Genomic DNA, 15,532 nt, shown 5'->3' with positions numbered 1-15,532 from the left:
ACAGACACGTGAACTCATTAGAGACTGTAAATTTCTCCCATCAATTACTTGGACGAGACATTACATTGTCTTTTCAGGACCATGAACCGGACATATACAAATAATCTGAAAACCGGGTCTTCCAATCAAAAACAAGGCATCTGGTAACCCTAGCTAGATAGCTAGAGGTAACGTGACTTACAGTTTCAACAGAATACAAGCCGACTTCGCATCACTTTTCATCCCCCGGCCTTGGCGAACTTCAGTCGACTTCACCGAGGAAAATACCATGGTTAACTGTAGTTCTTGAACGAGCCCTGTCGGCTTGTCGTTTTTCCTTCGCTCTATCTGCACATTATATTATATCCCGCACATTTTAGAATAACAAATGCCGGTTTAGGTGCAGGAAAAAATTCAGCCAGAGTGCGTTAAGACAGAGATTGCCAGTGCATTGTAGATATGCCTTAGCACGGTTATTTTATAACTATAACTATACCTACACCTATACCTACTTGGAGGCGTCTGCCTGCAGTAAGATGGCGTTGACAATAGAGGGCACTATAAAGCTGCACTGGAGTTTCCCTTCACAGCGGAGCGCTGCTGCACTAACCTGTCGAACTCTGAACGACCGTGTCTAAAACATTAAATAATTATAACGAAAGTCATTTGTAATACCATTTATGGCCATAAAAAGATCTCCTCTCGGATTCAACAAGTTATATCAAGATCTAGCTTCAGAAATTTGGAATATTAATCAAAGTTTCATGCCAACCTTGTCATTCAAGATGTACTTGTTAAAGAAAGTTTTTCTGTGTTGAGGAAATTTATTTTGTGTCTTATTTCAGGTTAATTGTTCGTCAAAATCATGATGCCTTGATAAGACATGATATTAAATTCCAGTGGTCGGCGCCATTTTGCTCATGTATACAGCAGCTAATACAGTAAAGAAATTATAATTGTAAATGTGTGGGGAGGGAGGTGTGGTAGGGTAGGGTAGGATTGTGCTGGGGGTATGTCTTGCAATCGGGACATAGCATCTTAAGCCAAAGGATCTATCTTTAAAGGTGGTAATATACATTTATTACGTTTATGTGTATGTATACATTTGTCATCATATGCAACGACATTGTTTTAATGAATCAGACATTCCAATGCGTTAATGAGTCCGCCCACTGATGACAACCGTGAACTTTCTGCGCGAGTAACTCATTTGATTCTTTGTCCTTTTGTGCGACTATACGCCAGACAATGGACTACGAGGATCAGGTAATGTAACTAACTCCATATTATAACATTTAGATTTTTGTTATTATCTTTATAGGAGATAACACCTAAAGTGTTTGTAAAAGTGGATATATGTTATTGTAATAGGCTATTATAATCTCGGTTGGTGCCAAATATTTAGAGTAGGTGTAGGCTATTGTATGGTCCCATTGTGTAATAGGCTATGCATTTCAAGTGCAACTACATCAACAAAATGTGATTGAGTTTGGGCAAAGATAATTTCTGAAGCAAGATATGCTGAGACTATATGACTGCCTGTATGGTTTTTTTATTTATTAAAATCTATACAGTAGTACAGGTTATATTTGTTTACAAGACCGCAGTAGAGTAACTGAAGCTATAGATGCGTTCATATTCGCAGAAAAAAAACCCAAACACAGTTTAGAGACAAATTAATTCATTTGACGTTGACTGTGATAAAATCATTGTTTATGTTGTCATTACTGAAATCTAGTATCTACACAAATAGTTTCGCTCGCCCGGCGCGCAGAGCAGGTGAACGTGCTATCCTACCAAACTTGCTCCGAAACCGGTCTGGAAGTATGTGACGGGTTTGGGAGGAGTACAAGCTAAACAAAATGTTATCATTTGGCAGGTTAGAGAAGTTGTGTCCAACGCCCAGTTTGGAGATCTAATCGAATTCTCGTATCCGATTGGATATTCACATTGGGGCGTGTACGATGATGACGGGCACGTGATCCATTTTGCTGTGGCAGGTAAGTATTGCCAGTTATTGACAATAGTGGAAACTTGTGATGATGGCAATTAGTCAGAACCTTAAGTCCATGGTGTCTGTAGGTCTAAATGCTTCCCTTATTTACCAGTCAAGCACAGCCACGATTTTATCAGAAGGCAATCACCAGACAAGTTGGGTAGCAGGCAGCCTATGCCGTCCGCTAAGTTACGCCTTGGCGGAGGATGCCCAATATGTAGCCTCCAGCACCAACGAAGCCTGCACTTTTTAGGGTTTCCCACAGTTTGCACTTTGCAGATAGGGCTACATGTATAGCTGTTGAGTTCACTGGTTTCGCGAACTGAATTTGAGGTTAAATGGTTGCAGATGGTCTGATCTAACCTCCAATTTTCTGAATTGTGCTCCTTATAGACGAGGGACGCCTGAAGAGCGTTGTCCGCGGCTACATCCAGACCGTGTTCCCGGTGTGCGGTGACCTACTGCTTGGTGAGACAAAGATAAGGCGACAGCTCGTCGCCGATGTTAACGTACCCAGCGGGTCTAATGTTATGATCACCAACAACCGTCACGCGCGTCACAAGTCTTCTGAGGAAGAAATACGGCGCCGTCGGGACGCGCTACTGGAACGGGAGCTGACGTATAAGCTCTTCACCCTGAACTGTGAACACTTCGCCACTTTTGTGCGATTCGGCCAAGCCGTGTGCAACCAGGTAAGGAGGCTATGCTGTATAGGCTATATGACTGTGCGTGGTATAGTTTGCCATTGGCTTGTTAAAATAACAACCAAATGACAAATTTTCTACACAAGTCATACTAAAAATAAATTGTGTTCAGCGTTTATACTGAACCATGAATTCCAGAGCGAGTTGGTTTCATTCCCGCATACTTTCAGAAAAAAAGATTACATGGCCTGTCTTCATACACAGTGACATGTTCAGTGTTAAGTTAACTGTTTTGGAGTACATATTGTCCCTATTTGACTCATCTACAAAGTTGAATTAACAGTGGGCATTTTACTGTGTTGGGGAACCTTTTTTAGTTTTTTATTGAGCCCTCTATGGTTGGTGAAGATCCCAATTTTCCTGCAAATGAACCCTTGAAGTAGACAGGATTCCTCTATGGTGACACAGAGGAGTTTTGTGGACCCCTTTCTTCTGAGAGTGTACAAAATGACCCTGCAGCAGTTGGCCCCATCACAATGACTGAGGTTCAGATGCACTAGTGCAAAAAAAAAGTATTTACTGCACTTTTTTGTGTCTTGTATTCAGATTCCAGGAAAGAGTAAGAATGTGGAGTGTCAGGAGGCGACGGAGGTGTTCCAAGACATTGTGTCTACTGTGTCCTGAAAAGAGCAGAAATTATCGTTTTTCATAGTATGCTGTTTTCCTTGCTGTAAAAATGTACATTTACCCCTTCTTATGTTAACAATACACAATGAAAACACTTTGGTGTCTATAGTTGTGGTTTTGTTTTGGGGGTGGGGGGGGGGGGGGGGGGGGTGGGGGCGGTCGGTCTGGGGTCAGATTTGAACATACAAAAACAGAGCTCCTCAGACATCCAAACGTCCAAAGGAATGAATTTAAAAGGGTAAGATTTAAAAAAAATGGTTCGTTTTATGAGCCAGTTTGGATTTTTAAAAATTATTATTGGTGTTTTTTGTTCTTCGAGGCAGTAAACGTGGTTTTCTCATTCCTTTGTACCTGTGTGACAGACTGAACAACCACGAAACAGATGCCATAGAGATGTCCTGATGCAAGACCTCACCCTGCAGGTCACCATTTCCCTCTCTTCAGTCTCTCTCTTTCAGCATAAATGTTCCATTTCAAAATGTAATATCACAAGCGCTCCGTTAGAATTTATTTCCTATGTATTGCGATACATCTGTTGAGTACTATTCTGTTCTGCCATTGCATCATATATTCATATGAGTGGCTATATAATTGGCCTGCTGTACATTATGCATCAAAAGGAAGCACTGGGGAAAAACACATGACCTGAAAATGTAGAGAATGAGAAATTAAGAATATCTGTCATTTGGTTCCCATTTCAAAACTGATTATTTTTAAATTTCTCAGTTTTAAGAACAGTGCAAGCTTTTTTGTTTAAACATGCAATGGAGCAATGTACAATGAGATTGCTGGCTCTAAGTCTCCCTGTGTGTGTGTCTGTTGGGCTGATATTTCAAGTATAAATTCCTTGTGAACCAATCCATTGGCCTACGTATCTACCAAAAGAGCTAAAGCATTCACATAGCTAAGCAAATGCAATATAGAATTATTAGCTTGGACAGCTATTAGACCTATTTTTCTTCTTCATAATAATAATAATAATAATAATAATAATAATAATAATAATAATATGCCCACCAACTAGCTGGCAATCAAATAAACAGATAGGTAGTGTTTTTATATTTATTTTGTGGTATTCAATAATAATTGAATACCCTAATGGTATTTAAGATCAAGTTCCATGTTCTATTCTGTATTCCTCATCTCTAACAAATGGAATTTAATGACCAATGATCAATGAACCATAGAGCGTATCACAGATGAGTAAAATCCACAGAACACCGCAAACAACTTTGCACGTTTGTCTGGAAACGTTTCCGATCATTCTCCGGATGATGCACGTATGACCATATCCCGGATGTTCCTTCATCTTTGCCGAAGAACAAAAATGGTCGCGTGTAGAGGGGTTTAGAATATTGGTAAACAGACACAAACATAGCCGCATAATGTTTTCAGAACGTTTAAAATACGGAAAAGGCAACGAAAAACTGGAAACCAGCTGAGACTGTAGGACTTCCTAGAGGTTAAGTACACAAGTGCCGAGAGTACACTAACTACATAGTTACTGTTTACGTAGCGAGCATTAGCTAGGTTAGGTAGCTAGCTGTTTCGAAATAAAAAGATTATGTGCTAAGAAGCTAGGACTTTGTTGTGCCAGATACAGTTGCGCGTTTTACACTGTCGCGGTGCATACGTTTGATACGTTTGGAGCTGATGTTTTTCCACTAGGCAGTGTTACCTTAAATTTGTTCTATTTGAGTTTATTGCAGTTTTCAGGCAACGTTAGCCAGCCAGCCAGCTAGGTAGTTTGTTATCGCGATACTGGAACCCAGTCAGGGAATAACGCCCAGGTCCTAGTTGGATTGCTGGCTAGTGCTTTCTAGCTAAAAAATAGTCAACGGCAGTTAGTGAAAGTTTAGCTGAAACCAGCTATATAATATATCCACGGCGGAAAAATCAAAACGAAGCAAGGCTGGTCTGAGGGCTGGATGCATGTACATGTAAGTATTAGCTTCATGCAGTTTTAGCTTCCATTTTACTGTTTGACTATGGCCTTGTAATTGTTGATATTCTTGTAGATAAGTTATGCGAAATTGTGCTATCCAGTGAGTAGGGTAGCTAACGGTCTAGTTGACAGTAACCATGTTTTTACAGCTAACGTTACGATTAATTTGGCTGGAGACAACTGTTAACATCCTGACTGTGATAGAATCAGACTGCTGTCTAGTCTAGCCGTCTGTCCCATTTTTACGAATTTTACTATTTTTACATACAGTACGTGTTCATGAAGTAATACAAAGCTATTTAGTAATGATTCTCTTGGTTTAGGCAATTCATATTTTGAGTGCAGTCTTGAATAATTTTATGATAGGCTCAGGTTAGGTCTTGAAAGAAAGAAAAAAAATTTTTTACCAAGAAAATGGTTCAAAAATGTATTTTTGCAATTTAAAATACTGTAAGCATTGGACTTCTGGTTATATTGTATGCATAAAACATAGGATAATTCAGCAGAATAAAGTCCACAGATTCTCTTGTTGGAAATTGCTTGTGTTTTTCCCTGTTGCAGGGGCAGTGTGGAGCTGAACGTCAGGGAAAGGACTGACACAGGCAGTCCATGAGTGCGACTGACTCTGAGGAGGGCCAGACGGGTTTCTTTGGTGCTGCGGCGTGTCCGTGCTCTCCCCCCTCACTCACACCTCTCGCGCTGGTGCAGAGTGATGACCTCACAGCAACACTCTCTCCCCCACGCCAACACCAACCCTCCCCTGCTCATCCCCCGGACCTCGTCAGCCAACCAGGGCAGGCTCCCCCCGCAGCCCGGCCCGGCAGACTCCTCCCACGGCAGCTCGGCTGGCTCCGCCCCCAGCCAGGGCATTGCCATGGGGGGCGTGGCCTCGTCCTCCTCCTCCCCTGGAGGCTCCGGCGGAGCGACTACTGCAAACAGGGGCGTGGCCACTGCCGCCGCCGCCTCGGTGTTGCCGCGGCGATGCGCGGCGGGCCGCTCTGAGCCCTGGCCGGAGGAGGCCGCGGACGGCGCGTACGGCCTGTACTCGCTGCACCGCATGTTCGAGGTGGTGGGGGCGCAGCTCACGCACCGCGACGTGCGCGTGCTCTCCTTCCTGTTCGTGGACGTGATCGACGAGTACGAGCGGGGCGGGATCCGGAGCGGGCGGGACTTCCTGCTGGCGCTGGAGCGGCAGGGGCGCTGCGACGAGACCAACTTCAGGCACGTCCTGCAGCTGCTGCGCATCATCACGCGGCACGACCTGCTGCCCTACGTCACGCTGCGCAGGAGGCTGACCGGTGAGCCCCCCGCAAACGGCTCGGCGAACGGACTTATGGTTCTGCTGTACTGAGAATCTGCTGAACGGGGTCCAGTAATATTGTGAAATTTTTTTTCAATATTAGTATATGATGGTGAACTATGGCATGTGGCCGTATGTATATTGTAAATAAAACACTATATGGCTGGGTAACAGTTCACTTAACTATTCTGTTACTAGTATCTTATTAGTCATTTTCTAGACATTTTCATAAGACGGGGAGTCCTGGCTTGGAGAATTAAGTGCAGACTTTTTGCAGACTGCTCATTTTATGCATTTATCATGTCCTGATTCAGGCTTGATGGGACCCGCCCACATAAAATACTTTGGCCATGTCAGTCATACACTGGTTAAGCTGTGCTTTGTCATATATTATGGTACATGTGATTGTATTATTCTGTACATAGGAACGGAATAATAATAGTGAGTACCTGTGTGTGTATTTTGATGTAGCTAAAGTAAAATCCAGTCTCTTGGGTACATTGTCGTAGTGTTTTTTATTTTTAGAAATGTCCTAGTGTTTAGAAGTAGGAGGACTATGCTTTGGAGGTTACAGAACAAGCAAGATAAACGGGTTTGGTTTATATTAAGATGAGCCGCTAATTTAAGTTTTTGCTTAAATTAGCTGCGCCAGAAACAAAGGTTAGGTTGGTATATACAGCGGTGTTAGGTTGGTATATACAGCAGTGTTAGGTTGGTATATACAGCGGTGTTAGGTTGGTACATACAGCAGTGTTAGGTTGGTATATACAGCGGTGTTAGGTTGGTATTTACAGCAGTGTTAGGTTGGTATACACAGCGGTGTTAGGTTGGTGTATACAGCGATGTTAGGTTGGTGTATACTGCGGTGTTAGGTTGGTGTATGCGGCAGTGTTAGGTTCGTATATACAGCGGTGTGAGGTTGATGTATACAGCGGTGTTAGGTTAGTATACACAGCGGTGTTAGGTTGGTGTATACAGCAGCGTTGGCTTGGGATATACAGTGATGTTAGATTGGTATTTATAGCAGTGTTAGGTTGGTGTATACAGCTGTGTTAGGTTGGTATATTCAGTGGTGTTAGGTTGGTATATAGTAGATTGTTAGTGCAAAAGTGCTTTTCTCCAATTTTCAAGCCAATTACTGAAATCGTGAGCCTTGTCTATTAAAACTTTGTAACTGGAGCCTTTATTTGGGGAATTGCTCAGAGCCACAAAGTACAGCCTTTTCCCAAATCATAACACTTTGGTAGCCTGCTTCTGTTGATCAAGACCATCAAAGTTAAGCTACTTATTTCCGACTCTGAATTCTTTCACATATTGGGTATTACTAGATGCACAATGCATATTTATTTTTGTATACATTCATTCAAATGTATCCAGATTCCATTTGTATGCATTTGCTTAGTTCAGCGAGCTTGCAGGGTGATAGACAGCTGGAGGCGGTATAGGAATGCAGTTGTTTCATGTGGAAGGACGTCTGCATGAGGAAATGTTAGAGGATGGCAAGGGTGGCAACATAGAGTGTACATAGGAACTGGAGAGGGTAGGAGGGGCCAGGTGGTGAAACCTAGAAAGTAGTGGGAAACGGCCTCGTGCTTCATGGCAAAAGTGATGGCAAAAGTGCTTGCTGCCCATTGAATTCAATGTAGAAATTCAAGGTGATTTAACAGCCAAAGAAAACCTCATCGGTCCATTTTTTTGTGATAATACATTAAATTATGTGCAGCAGTTTCTGAAACAATAGTTGTCTTGGGAGGATATTTATTAAAATGTGGATATTTTGTTACGTATGGCATATTTGTGCAATATGCTTTTCATATGAAATGGAGTTAGAGATAGTTCAGTCCTGGATGAGGCTGTTGGTGTGTGGAAATGGTTTTAATTATTTTGGAAAGAAAGTGAAATGGTAGAGTGGACATGTAGTGTACTGATGGTTGGGTGTGACAGTGCTGAAGGGTTTCCGTGGAGGACAGGTAGGTATATGTGCTGTTCCCTTTGAGCAGGCACCAAGCACACGGCTCCTGTAACACCAGTGCAGTATTGAGCTTTGTAGTCCTATTGTTGTAGATATCATGTAGATAATTCATGTTGTGATTTCTCTCTATCTCCGTCTCGCTCCCTCCCCCCAGTGTGTCCTGACCCCGTGGATAAGTACTTGGAGGAGACGTCGGTGCGTTATGTGTCCCCCCGGGGGTTGGGGGAGAGCAGTGGGGTCCCGCCCCACAGGAGGGCAGGCGAGGGGTGGGGTCGCACAGGTAAACATTCACCTTTTACATGTGGAGTTCCTCACATGGCACGCGCCTCCCAGCCTTCACCCCCACTGTGGAGGTGGAGAGTAGTGAGTGAGCAGTGTGGAGGTGGAAAGTAGTGAGTGAGCAGTGTGGAGGTGGACAGGAGTGAGTGAGCAGTGTGGAGGTGGAGAGGAGTGAGTGAGTGCACTGTGGAGGTGGAGAGGAGTGAGTGAGTGAGCAGTGTGGAGGTGGAGAGGTGGAGAGGTGAGTGAGTGCACAGTGGAGGTGGAGAGGAGTGAGTGAGTGAGCAGTGTGGAGGTGGAGAGGAGTGAGTGAGTGCACGGTGTGGAGGTGGAGAGGAGTGAGTGAGTGCGCAGTGTGGAGGTGGAGAGGAGTGAGTGAGTGCACAGTGTGGAGGTGGAGAGGAGTGAGTGCGCAGTGTGGAGGTGGAGAGGAGTGAGAGACCACATCCTGTCAGTGTTGGGAGTGTTTTTTGACAGTTTAATGGAAGTCCTTCATCACCATCGATACTTTCCATCCCCCACCCCCACCCGCTCACTCCTTTGTTCCTGTCTGTGTGACCCCCCCCTCCCCCCCCCAGGACCGCAGCCTGTGATCCATTGCTCCCCGTCAGGGCCTCAGGTGTGTCCCCCGCGCACCAAGCCGGCCCCCCCTCCCTCCAGCCGTAAGAGGAGGAGAGTGCACGCCACAGCGGACTGCCGGGAGAAGCAGACCTGCGGTAAGAACGGCCTCTCGCTGGGGCCCAGAGGCAGACGCTGGCGCCCGTAACGGGTGCTAGCACGGCCCGGGGTAAGGGAGGCTCCTGTCTGTGCAAGCTTGGCTTGTGGCAGTAGAAAAGAGCTCTGCAACACCAAGACTGAATGTGTGAAGAAGCTAGCTGGCAGCCCCACAGGGTAGCATGTCATTAGCCATAACCTTTGATCAGGTGTCTGTTTGGCGGCAGTGTAGTGTAATGGGTATGGATCAGGTCTTGTAACCTAAAGGTCACAGGTTCAATTCCCGGGTAAGACACTACTGTCGTTGTACCCTTGAGCAAGGTGCTTAACCTACATTGCTTCAGTATATATGGATGTAATATAAATGCTATGTAAGTCGCCCTGCTAAAATGGTAAATGGACTGCATTTATATAGCGCTTTTTTGTGCATATATATATATATGTCCAAAGCGCTTTACAATTGATGCCTCTCATTCATCCATTCACACACTCACATGCCAACGGTGAAAGGGGTTAGGTGTCTTGCTCAGGGACACTTTGACACGCCCAGGGCGGGGGATCGAACCGGCAACCCTCCGACTGTCAGACAACCGCTCTTGCCCACTGAGCTATGAGGGGGTGGGTGGCAGGCCTGCCTGCACTCTCCCAGGTCAGTCTGAATGATTCCCTTTCCTTCTGCACCCCTCCATAGCTGTGTGTTACAGGATTGGTTTTAACATTCTGTTTCTCGTCCGTAAAGCGCTGAGTGGTTCAGGGTCTAAAAACGCCCCTGATAGGCGTTTAAAATGCAAACCCCCCCCCCCAGACCTCCCCAGGTCTCTGCCTGGGACAGGCGTGCTTACTGTTCCGAGAGTCGAAACAAAGCTCTGTGAAGCTGCTCTGCTGCATGTATCCGGAACAAGCTTCCAGAAGATCTGAGACTTGCCCCAGGAGCTAAAATCTTACCCGTTTGCCTATGGTTTTCATTAAATATTGCGGAACCTGCACTGTGAACCTTATTTTTTTCTCCTTTTCTTGAACTGGTTTTTTAACTTTACACCCCTTTCCCATCCCCCTGTATTGTCCTTCCCTCCCTCTCCCGTCCATCCTCTCTCCTTCCCTCCTATCCTCTCTCCCTTCTTTCCTGCCTCCGTCCCTCTCCCGTCCGTCCGTCGTTCCCGCAGATATCCGACTCCGAGTCCGGGCAGAGTACTGCCAGCACGAGTCTGCGCTGCAGGGCAACGTCTTCTCCAACAAGCAGGAGGCGCTGGAGAGGCAGTTTGAGCGCTTCAACCAGGCCAACACCATCCTCAAGTCCCGGGACCTGGGCTCCATCATCTGCGACATCAAGTTCTCCGAGCTGACCTACCTGGACGCCTTCTGGCGCGACTACATCAACGGCTCCCTGCTGGAGGCGCTGAAGGGCGTCTTCATCACCGACTCGCTCAAGCAGGCCGTGGGCCACGAGGCCATCAAGCTGCTGGTCAACGTGGACGAGGAGGACTACCAGGCCGGGAGGCGCAAGCTGCTCCGCAACCTGGTGACAGCAGGGGGCGCTGCGGGTAGCCGAGAGGCCGCGTCGTAACCTGGAAGACAGCAGGGGGCGCTGGAGGTAGCAGAGAGGTTGCGTCGTCACCTGGAAGACAGCAGGGGGCGCTGGTGGTAGCAGAGAGGTTGCGTCGTCACCTGGAAGACAGCAGGGGGCGCTGGAGGTAGCAGAGAGGTTGCGTCGTAACCTGGAGACAGCAGGGGGCGCTGTTGGTAGCCGACAGACCGCGTCGTAACCTGGAGACAGCAGGGGGCGCCAGAGAGTACGGCTGTGGTGCTGCTTTGTCCTTGTAGCCGTGGAGAAGCCCAGGGTGGGCCGGGGTCCTCAGAGCCCATCGGGGGCGAGGATCAGAGATAAAAAAAAAAAAAGTGGGGGGGGGGGGGGGTCAGCTTGTGGAAAGTAATTGTGAAGTGAGGCTTCATGAATCCCAAAATGGGTGGAGTCATCATGTGTTGCCAGTGGATGGTTTGAACTAATGGTCTTTTATTTATTTATTTTTGCTACAGAGAGCAAAGTATTTTGGTAGGTTCATACGAGCTCATGATTGACAGCACAATGGTTAGCTCCGGCAATTAAGGGGTTTGATGAATCCCTCCTGTGCCGGCACGCGTCCTCTGAGGTGCGGAGGATGTTATTGGGAGGAGAGCGGGCTGTGTCTTTGGGGCGGTGACAGTAGCGGACCCCGGCAGTAGGTGCGTCACAAAAAGAACGACAAGGCTGTGATGTCATGAAGCTCTGGCCGGGGCTCTTGTGACCTCAGACTGCTCTTTTCAACTCCCGAATCGGTAGGGCAAACCACAGAAATCATTTCCGGGTGGAAAGGTTGCTTCCTGTTCTTATTGGTTGACATTCAACACAATGGTGAGAGGCTAAGCTGTTGTGATTGTAAATTACATTTTTTAATGTAAATTTCCTTCAAATGCTATTTAGCATTGTGGAGATGTTTAACAGTATATTCTCTTCAGATTTTTTGCTTTAGGGTCGTCTTCGTGGTCTGTGGAACAGTAAAGTGGTGCTTACTGTAAATACATTCATTTTCAAAACACCCCCACGTACAGTAAAATCTCACAAGCTTATGTTAAATGTTAAAATGGATCTGCTGTCATTCTGTATGAGACTGTGTGGTGTCTTCTGATTCCTATGAAGATGATGCCATGCTAAGACTGCTGCTTGTCTTCTCGAGGCTCTGTTCTGGTGTGCGGACGGGCCCTGCAGTCTGGGATCAAACCCCGGCCGTGTCGGTGCTGACTGTGGCCTGGGGTCCCGCAGGGTGACGCGTAGTTGGCGGTAGCATGACCCAGGGTAAACTGGCAGCACTAAGTAACGGCAGGTTATCGTTTCAGTACTTGGCAAACAAGCAAGTATACTCATCTTAGAAGTGATAGCTAGTTTGCTAGCTCACATGTTACTGATTGACAAGCATGGATGCTGTCATCTTAAAACTGAATATCAGTAGTCTGCCACCCTACTGTCATTGCTGTTACTTAGCATGTAGTTAACCTGATTATTGATAACTTATAAACAGCAGTTGAAATTCTAGTTGACAAGTTGTTGTTTTCCAAGTGACTCACAGTAAGCCCCAGGGGGCAGCTGTCCTTGCAAGGAATTGCAGTCATACGATCCAGTACATGGTCATAGTCCCTCTCCTGTGAAAAAGAAACTGCTGATCCCTTCCTGTCTTGTGACGTCTGGGAGGTGGTGTCCTTCCTGCAGGATTTGAAGGCCTTCCTCTCACTGTTGCTCGGGTAGCAGTTATGACATCACAGCGGCTATCTGACTGCAGTGATCTCTGGGAGGTGGTGTCCTTCCTGCAGGATTTGAAGGCCTTCCTGTCACTGTTGCTCGGGTAGCAGTTATGACATCACAGCGGCTATCTGACTGCAGTGACCTCTGGGAGGTGGTGTCCTTCCTGCAGGATTTGAAGGCCTTCTTGTCACTGTTGCTCGGTTAGCAGTTATGACATCACAGTGGCTATCTGACTGCAGTGTGTTGATTAGTGCTCCGGATTATCTGGCTGGCTACATGCGCAAACCTGTAATACTTTATGGCAGGAGCTTTTTTCATTTCAAGGATTTTACAGAATAATCTTGTCAGCCCTCTCTTACTCAGAGTGGAGGTAAAAGGGATACATTTGGTTTTGCAGTCCTGTGTAGGCCTGCCCTGGAATATTGTGCTGCTCAAATAATTTTTGACTGTTGATTTGCCCATACACATCCATCATTTTTTTCCTAGTTTCTTATTTCGCTTCCCATTTCCAAGGACATGATTTGAGAAAGCACAGTCATTTTGATTTGATGGTGAACTGGTGAAACCTTTGCGTTTTCTTGCTTTTCTAAAACTGACCATTTTCGCTGCAATTAGTGTTACAGAACAGAGGAGGCATGTTGCATGTTTGGTTTTTTTTTTAGACTGAATGTTTCAGGACTACGTGAAAAAGAACCACTCTGTGTGGAACAAAGAACTGCCAAATACTCCAATGACAGCTTTATTCCAAAAATGTGGTGCTCTTCTCCTGGCACTATGATGGTGAAACGTGGGCTCGGGCACCAGGAGGGGATAGGCAAGTGTGTGAGCAGAGCAGCGTATGAGAAATGCGTCTCCACCAGGGGGCGCTCTTCACCTGTTTTTGTGTGTGGATGAGGAAGAGTGAAGCTGAGCTTTGCTGTTTTGGGTGGTGACAGGAAACAGTGAGCCTCAGCTGTGTTCCCATTTTTCTGTCTCTCACACACACACTATCTCATGCATAAACACTAATGTTCACTCACACATTTTCTTTCACATACACACAAACTCAGTCTTGCACTCACGCTTTCACAAGCTCATTCTCTCACACACACACATATACTCTCACACACACTCACTCACACGCGCGCGCACACACACATACTCTCTCATTCTCAAACTTGTACACAGTGTTTTTTTAAACTGCGGTGCTGTGGCCATGTGCTCCTTTTGTCCTGCAGTCCTCTCCCATTTGTAACTAAGTAATCGCAGCCTGTTGGTCAATTTCAGAAGGGGTGCGCATTTGTCTTTGTTTTGCAGGTGTGTGTTTATGTGTCTGTGTGTGGGAAAGAGGCTGAGGATCCATGCTGAAGTCCTCACGCTGTTCCACTGCTCTGTCCCGTTTCAGTTTCCTCTCTGAAATCAGCAGTGCCACTGACCCGAGCGTGTGTTTCCGCCTGCTCAGCTGGTGTGTACAGCATTGCATTGTGGGAACACGAGTCGTTCAGGGTTGCGTGAGAAGGGTTACACTGGCTTGGCTGGGTGATGCTTTGGTGTTCTGGTTATGCATCGGTTTACTTTGGATTTCTGGTATCAATGGCAGTTGCCAGCACAGAGCCAAGGAGAAACTAGCGAGAGGTGCTTCCAAGTCTAAAAGAAAAGAGTCAAAAAGAAAGTACAATCATAATGATAGGGAATCCTTTTCTACAGACCCGAGGCGCAGTAAGAAGAGGCTCAATCACAGATAAACTTGGCAAGTTCCTGTTTTCCTAATGGAATATGATGACAAAAAAGTTGCTAAAACTGGTATCTATTATATAGGCTTTTTAAAAATTATAAATAAGAGTGTGAGTGTGTGCTGTATATGCTAATTAACCCAGTCTGTGAAGTATACAGTACTTATGAGACTGTGAAATGTGTGGTACGAACAGCTGTACTCCAGACTTCTACCTGTTGTCTCCATAACTGTAGATCTAAAGGATGATCCTCTTACATATTTTGTAAATATATATTTTTTTCCTCCGTAGACAAGGTCACGTGGAGGGATGTGGGGAAAGGTGGTTATGAGGCTGTAAACACACACATTCCTCTTGATACTAAAGAGGGGAGAGCACTTTATTTCAACTCCAGTCCTGCCCACGACTCAAACTGCATCATAGCATCACCTTCAAAGATACTTGCCTTACCACTTATACATTTACAATTTTTTTTTTAAATATATAATTTTTAATGGTTTTGACTGAGAGAGATTGTGTATTTCAGTGTGATTATTTCTACGTGTATAATAGTAGGTGCATTGAATGTCGATACAAAAAAGAAAAAAAAAACATGTATTGTCTAAGAAAATTAATAAAAATGTTGGACAATCGAGTTCCTGACTGAGGCTGAAACTGATTGTTTGTAGCTTTCCTCGCTACAGCTGTTGGCTAACGTGTGGCTCTCTGGAACCCCAAAGCTTTCCTCCCTGCAGCTGTTGTGTGATTTATCCAATCAGTGGAACCCTATGGGAGTGGACAGACAGATGGACAACCAGCTTTATTCTGGAGCAATACCGCCGCCTAGTGGCCAGAGTTTGGCACTAAAATCTTGTGTGAATTTTTTGAGCTGCTTGGACGTACCGGTATAGCGGAAGTCACGCTGTAAGGCATTTCCGGTACACAGCTACATGCTATGCTGGCGTATGCAATCATAGACGGCAACAGCGACAGTTTCACATAAGCAAATAGAACTTCGAATCGTCCTCAACCGCAAAATTACAGTGCTCCA

At 45.6% G+C, this 15,532-nt stretch overlaps 2 protein-coding genes across 4 annotated transcripts; both read left to right on the top strand.

Moving 5' to 3' along the window:
* The first annotated feature begins 565 nt into the window (after window positions 1-565).
* On the top strand, window positions 566-3,395 carry si:ch211-229n2.7 (uncharacterized protein LOC100002243 homolog). 2 transcript variants are annotated; one of them, XM_035382858.1, is made up of 5 exons: window positions 566-1,046; window positions 1,225-1,245; window positions 1,859-1,979; window positions 2,369-2,667; window positions 3,226-3,395. In XM_035382858.1, exons 2-5 carry the CDS (start codon window positions 1,228-1,230, stop codon window positions 3,301-3,303), a joined length of 516 nt encoding a protein of 171 aa, XP_035238749.1. In that variant the 5' UTR covers window positions 566-1,046; window positions 1,225-1,227; the 3' UTR covers window positions 3,304-3,395. The 2 variants fall into 2 exon arrangements, with proteins under 2 accessions (XP_035238749.1, XP_035238748.1); XM_035382857.1 differs by having other exon boundaries at window positions 567-1,043.
* Window positions 3,396-4,585: 1,190 nt separating this feature from the next.
* On the top strand, window positions 4,586-15,082 carry dedd (death effector domain containing). Of its 2 annotated transcripts, none has more exons than XM_035381466.1 (5): window positions 4,586-4,768; window positions 5,813-6,549; window positions 8,678-8,803; window positions 9,381-9,518; window positions 10,680-15,082. In XM_035381466.1, the coding sequence occupies exons 2-5, from the start codon at window positions 5,964-5,966 to the stop codon at window positions 11,078-11,080; spliced, it is 1,251 nt and encodes a 416-aa protein (XP_035237357.1). In that variant the 5' UTR covers window positions 4,586-4,768; window positions 5,813-5,963; the 3' UTR covers window positions 11,081-15,082. The 2 variants fall into 2 exon arrangements, with proteins under 2 accessions (XP_035237357.1, XP_035237356.1); XM_035381465.1 differs by having other exon boundaries at window positions 4,587-5,246.
* Window positions 15,083-15,532: the final 450 nt, after the last annotated feature.

Source organism: Anguilla anguilla, chromosome 11 (assembly GCF_013347855.1).
Source record: "Anguilla anguilla isolate fAngAng1 chromosome 11, fAngAng1.pri, whole genome shotgun sequence".
Lineage (NCBI taxonomy): Eukaryota > Metazoa > Chordata > Actinopteri > Anguilliformes > Anguillidae > Anguilla > Anguilla anguilla.
The sequence above is the reverse complement of the archived record's forward strand: the minus strand, read 5'-3'. Positions and strand labels throughout refer to the sequence as shown.

What these genes read in the sequence shown, in the direction of transcription:
- si:ch211-229n2.7 (XM_035382858.1), top strand. An exon ending in GATCCATTTTGCTGTGGCAG is followed by an intron (nt 1,980 to 2,368) that starts GTAAGTATTGCC and finishes TGCTCCTTATAG; the next exon opens with ACGAGGGACGCCTGAAGAGC. An exon ending in GCCAAGCCGTGTGCAACCAG is followed by an intron (nt 2,668 to 3,225) that starts GTAAGGAGGCTA and finishes TCTTGTATTCAG; the next exon opens with ATTCCAGGAAAGAGTAAGAA.
- dedd (XM_035381466.1), top strand. Translation starts at nt 5,964, where the DNA reads ATGACCTCACAGCAACACTCTCTCCCCCACGCCAACACCAACCCTCCC. An exon ending in GCTGCGCAGGAGGCTGACCG is followed by an intron (nt 6,550 to 8,677) that starts GTGAGCCCCCCG and finishes CCCTCCCCCCAG; the next exon opens with TGTGTCCTGACCCCGTGGAT. An exon ending in CGAGGGGTGGGGTCGCACAG is followed by an intron (nt 8,804 to 9,380) that starts GTAAACATTCAC and finishes TCCCCCCCCCAG; the next exon opens with GACCGCAGCCTGTGATCCAT.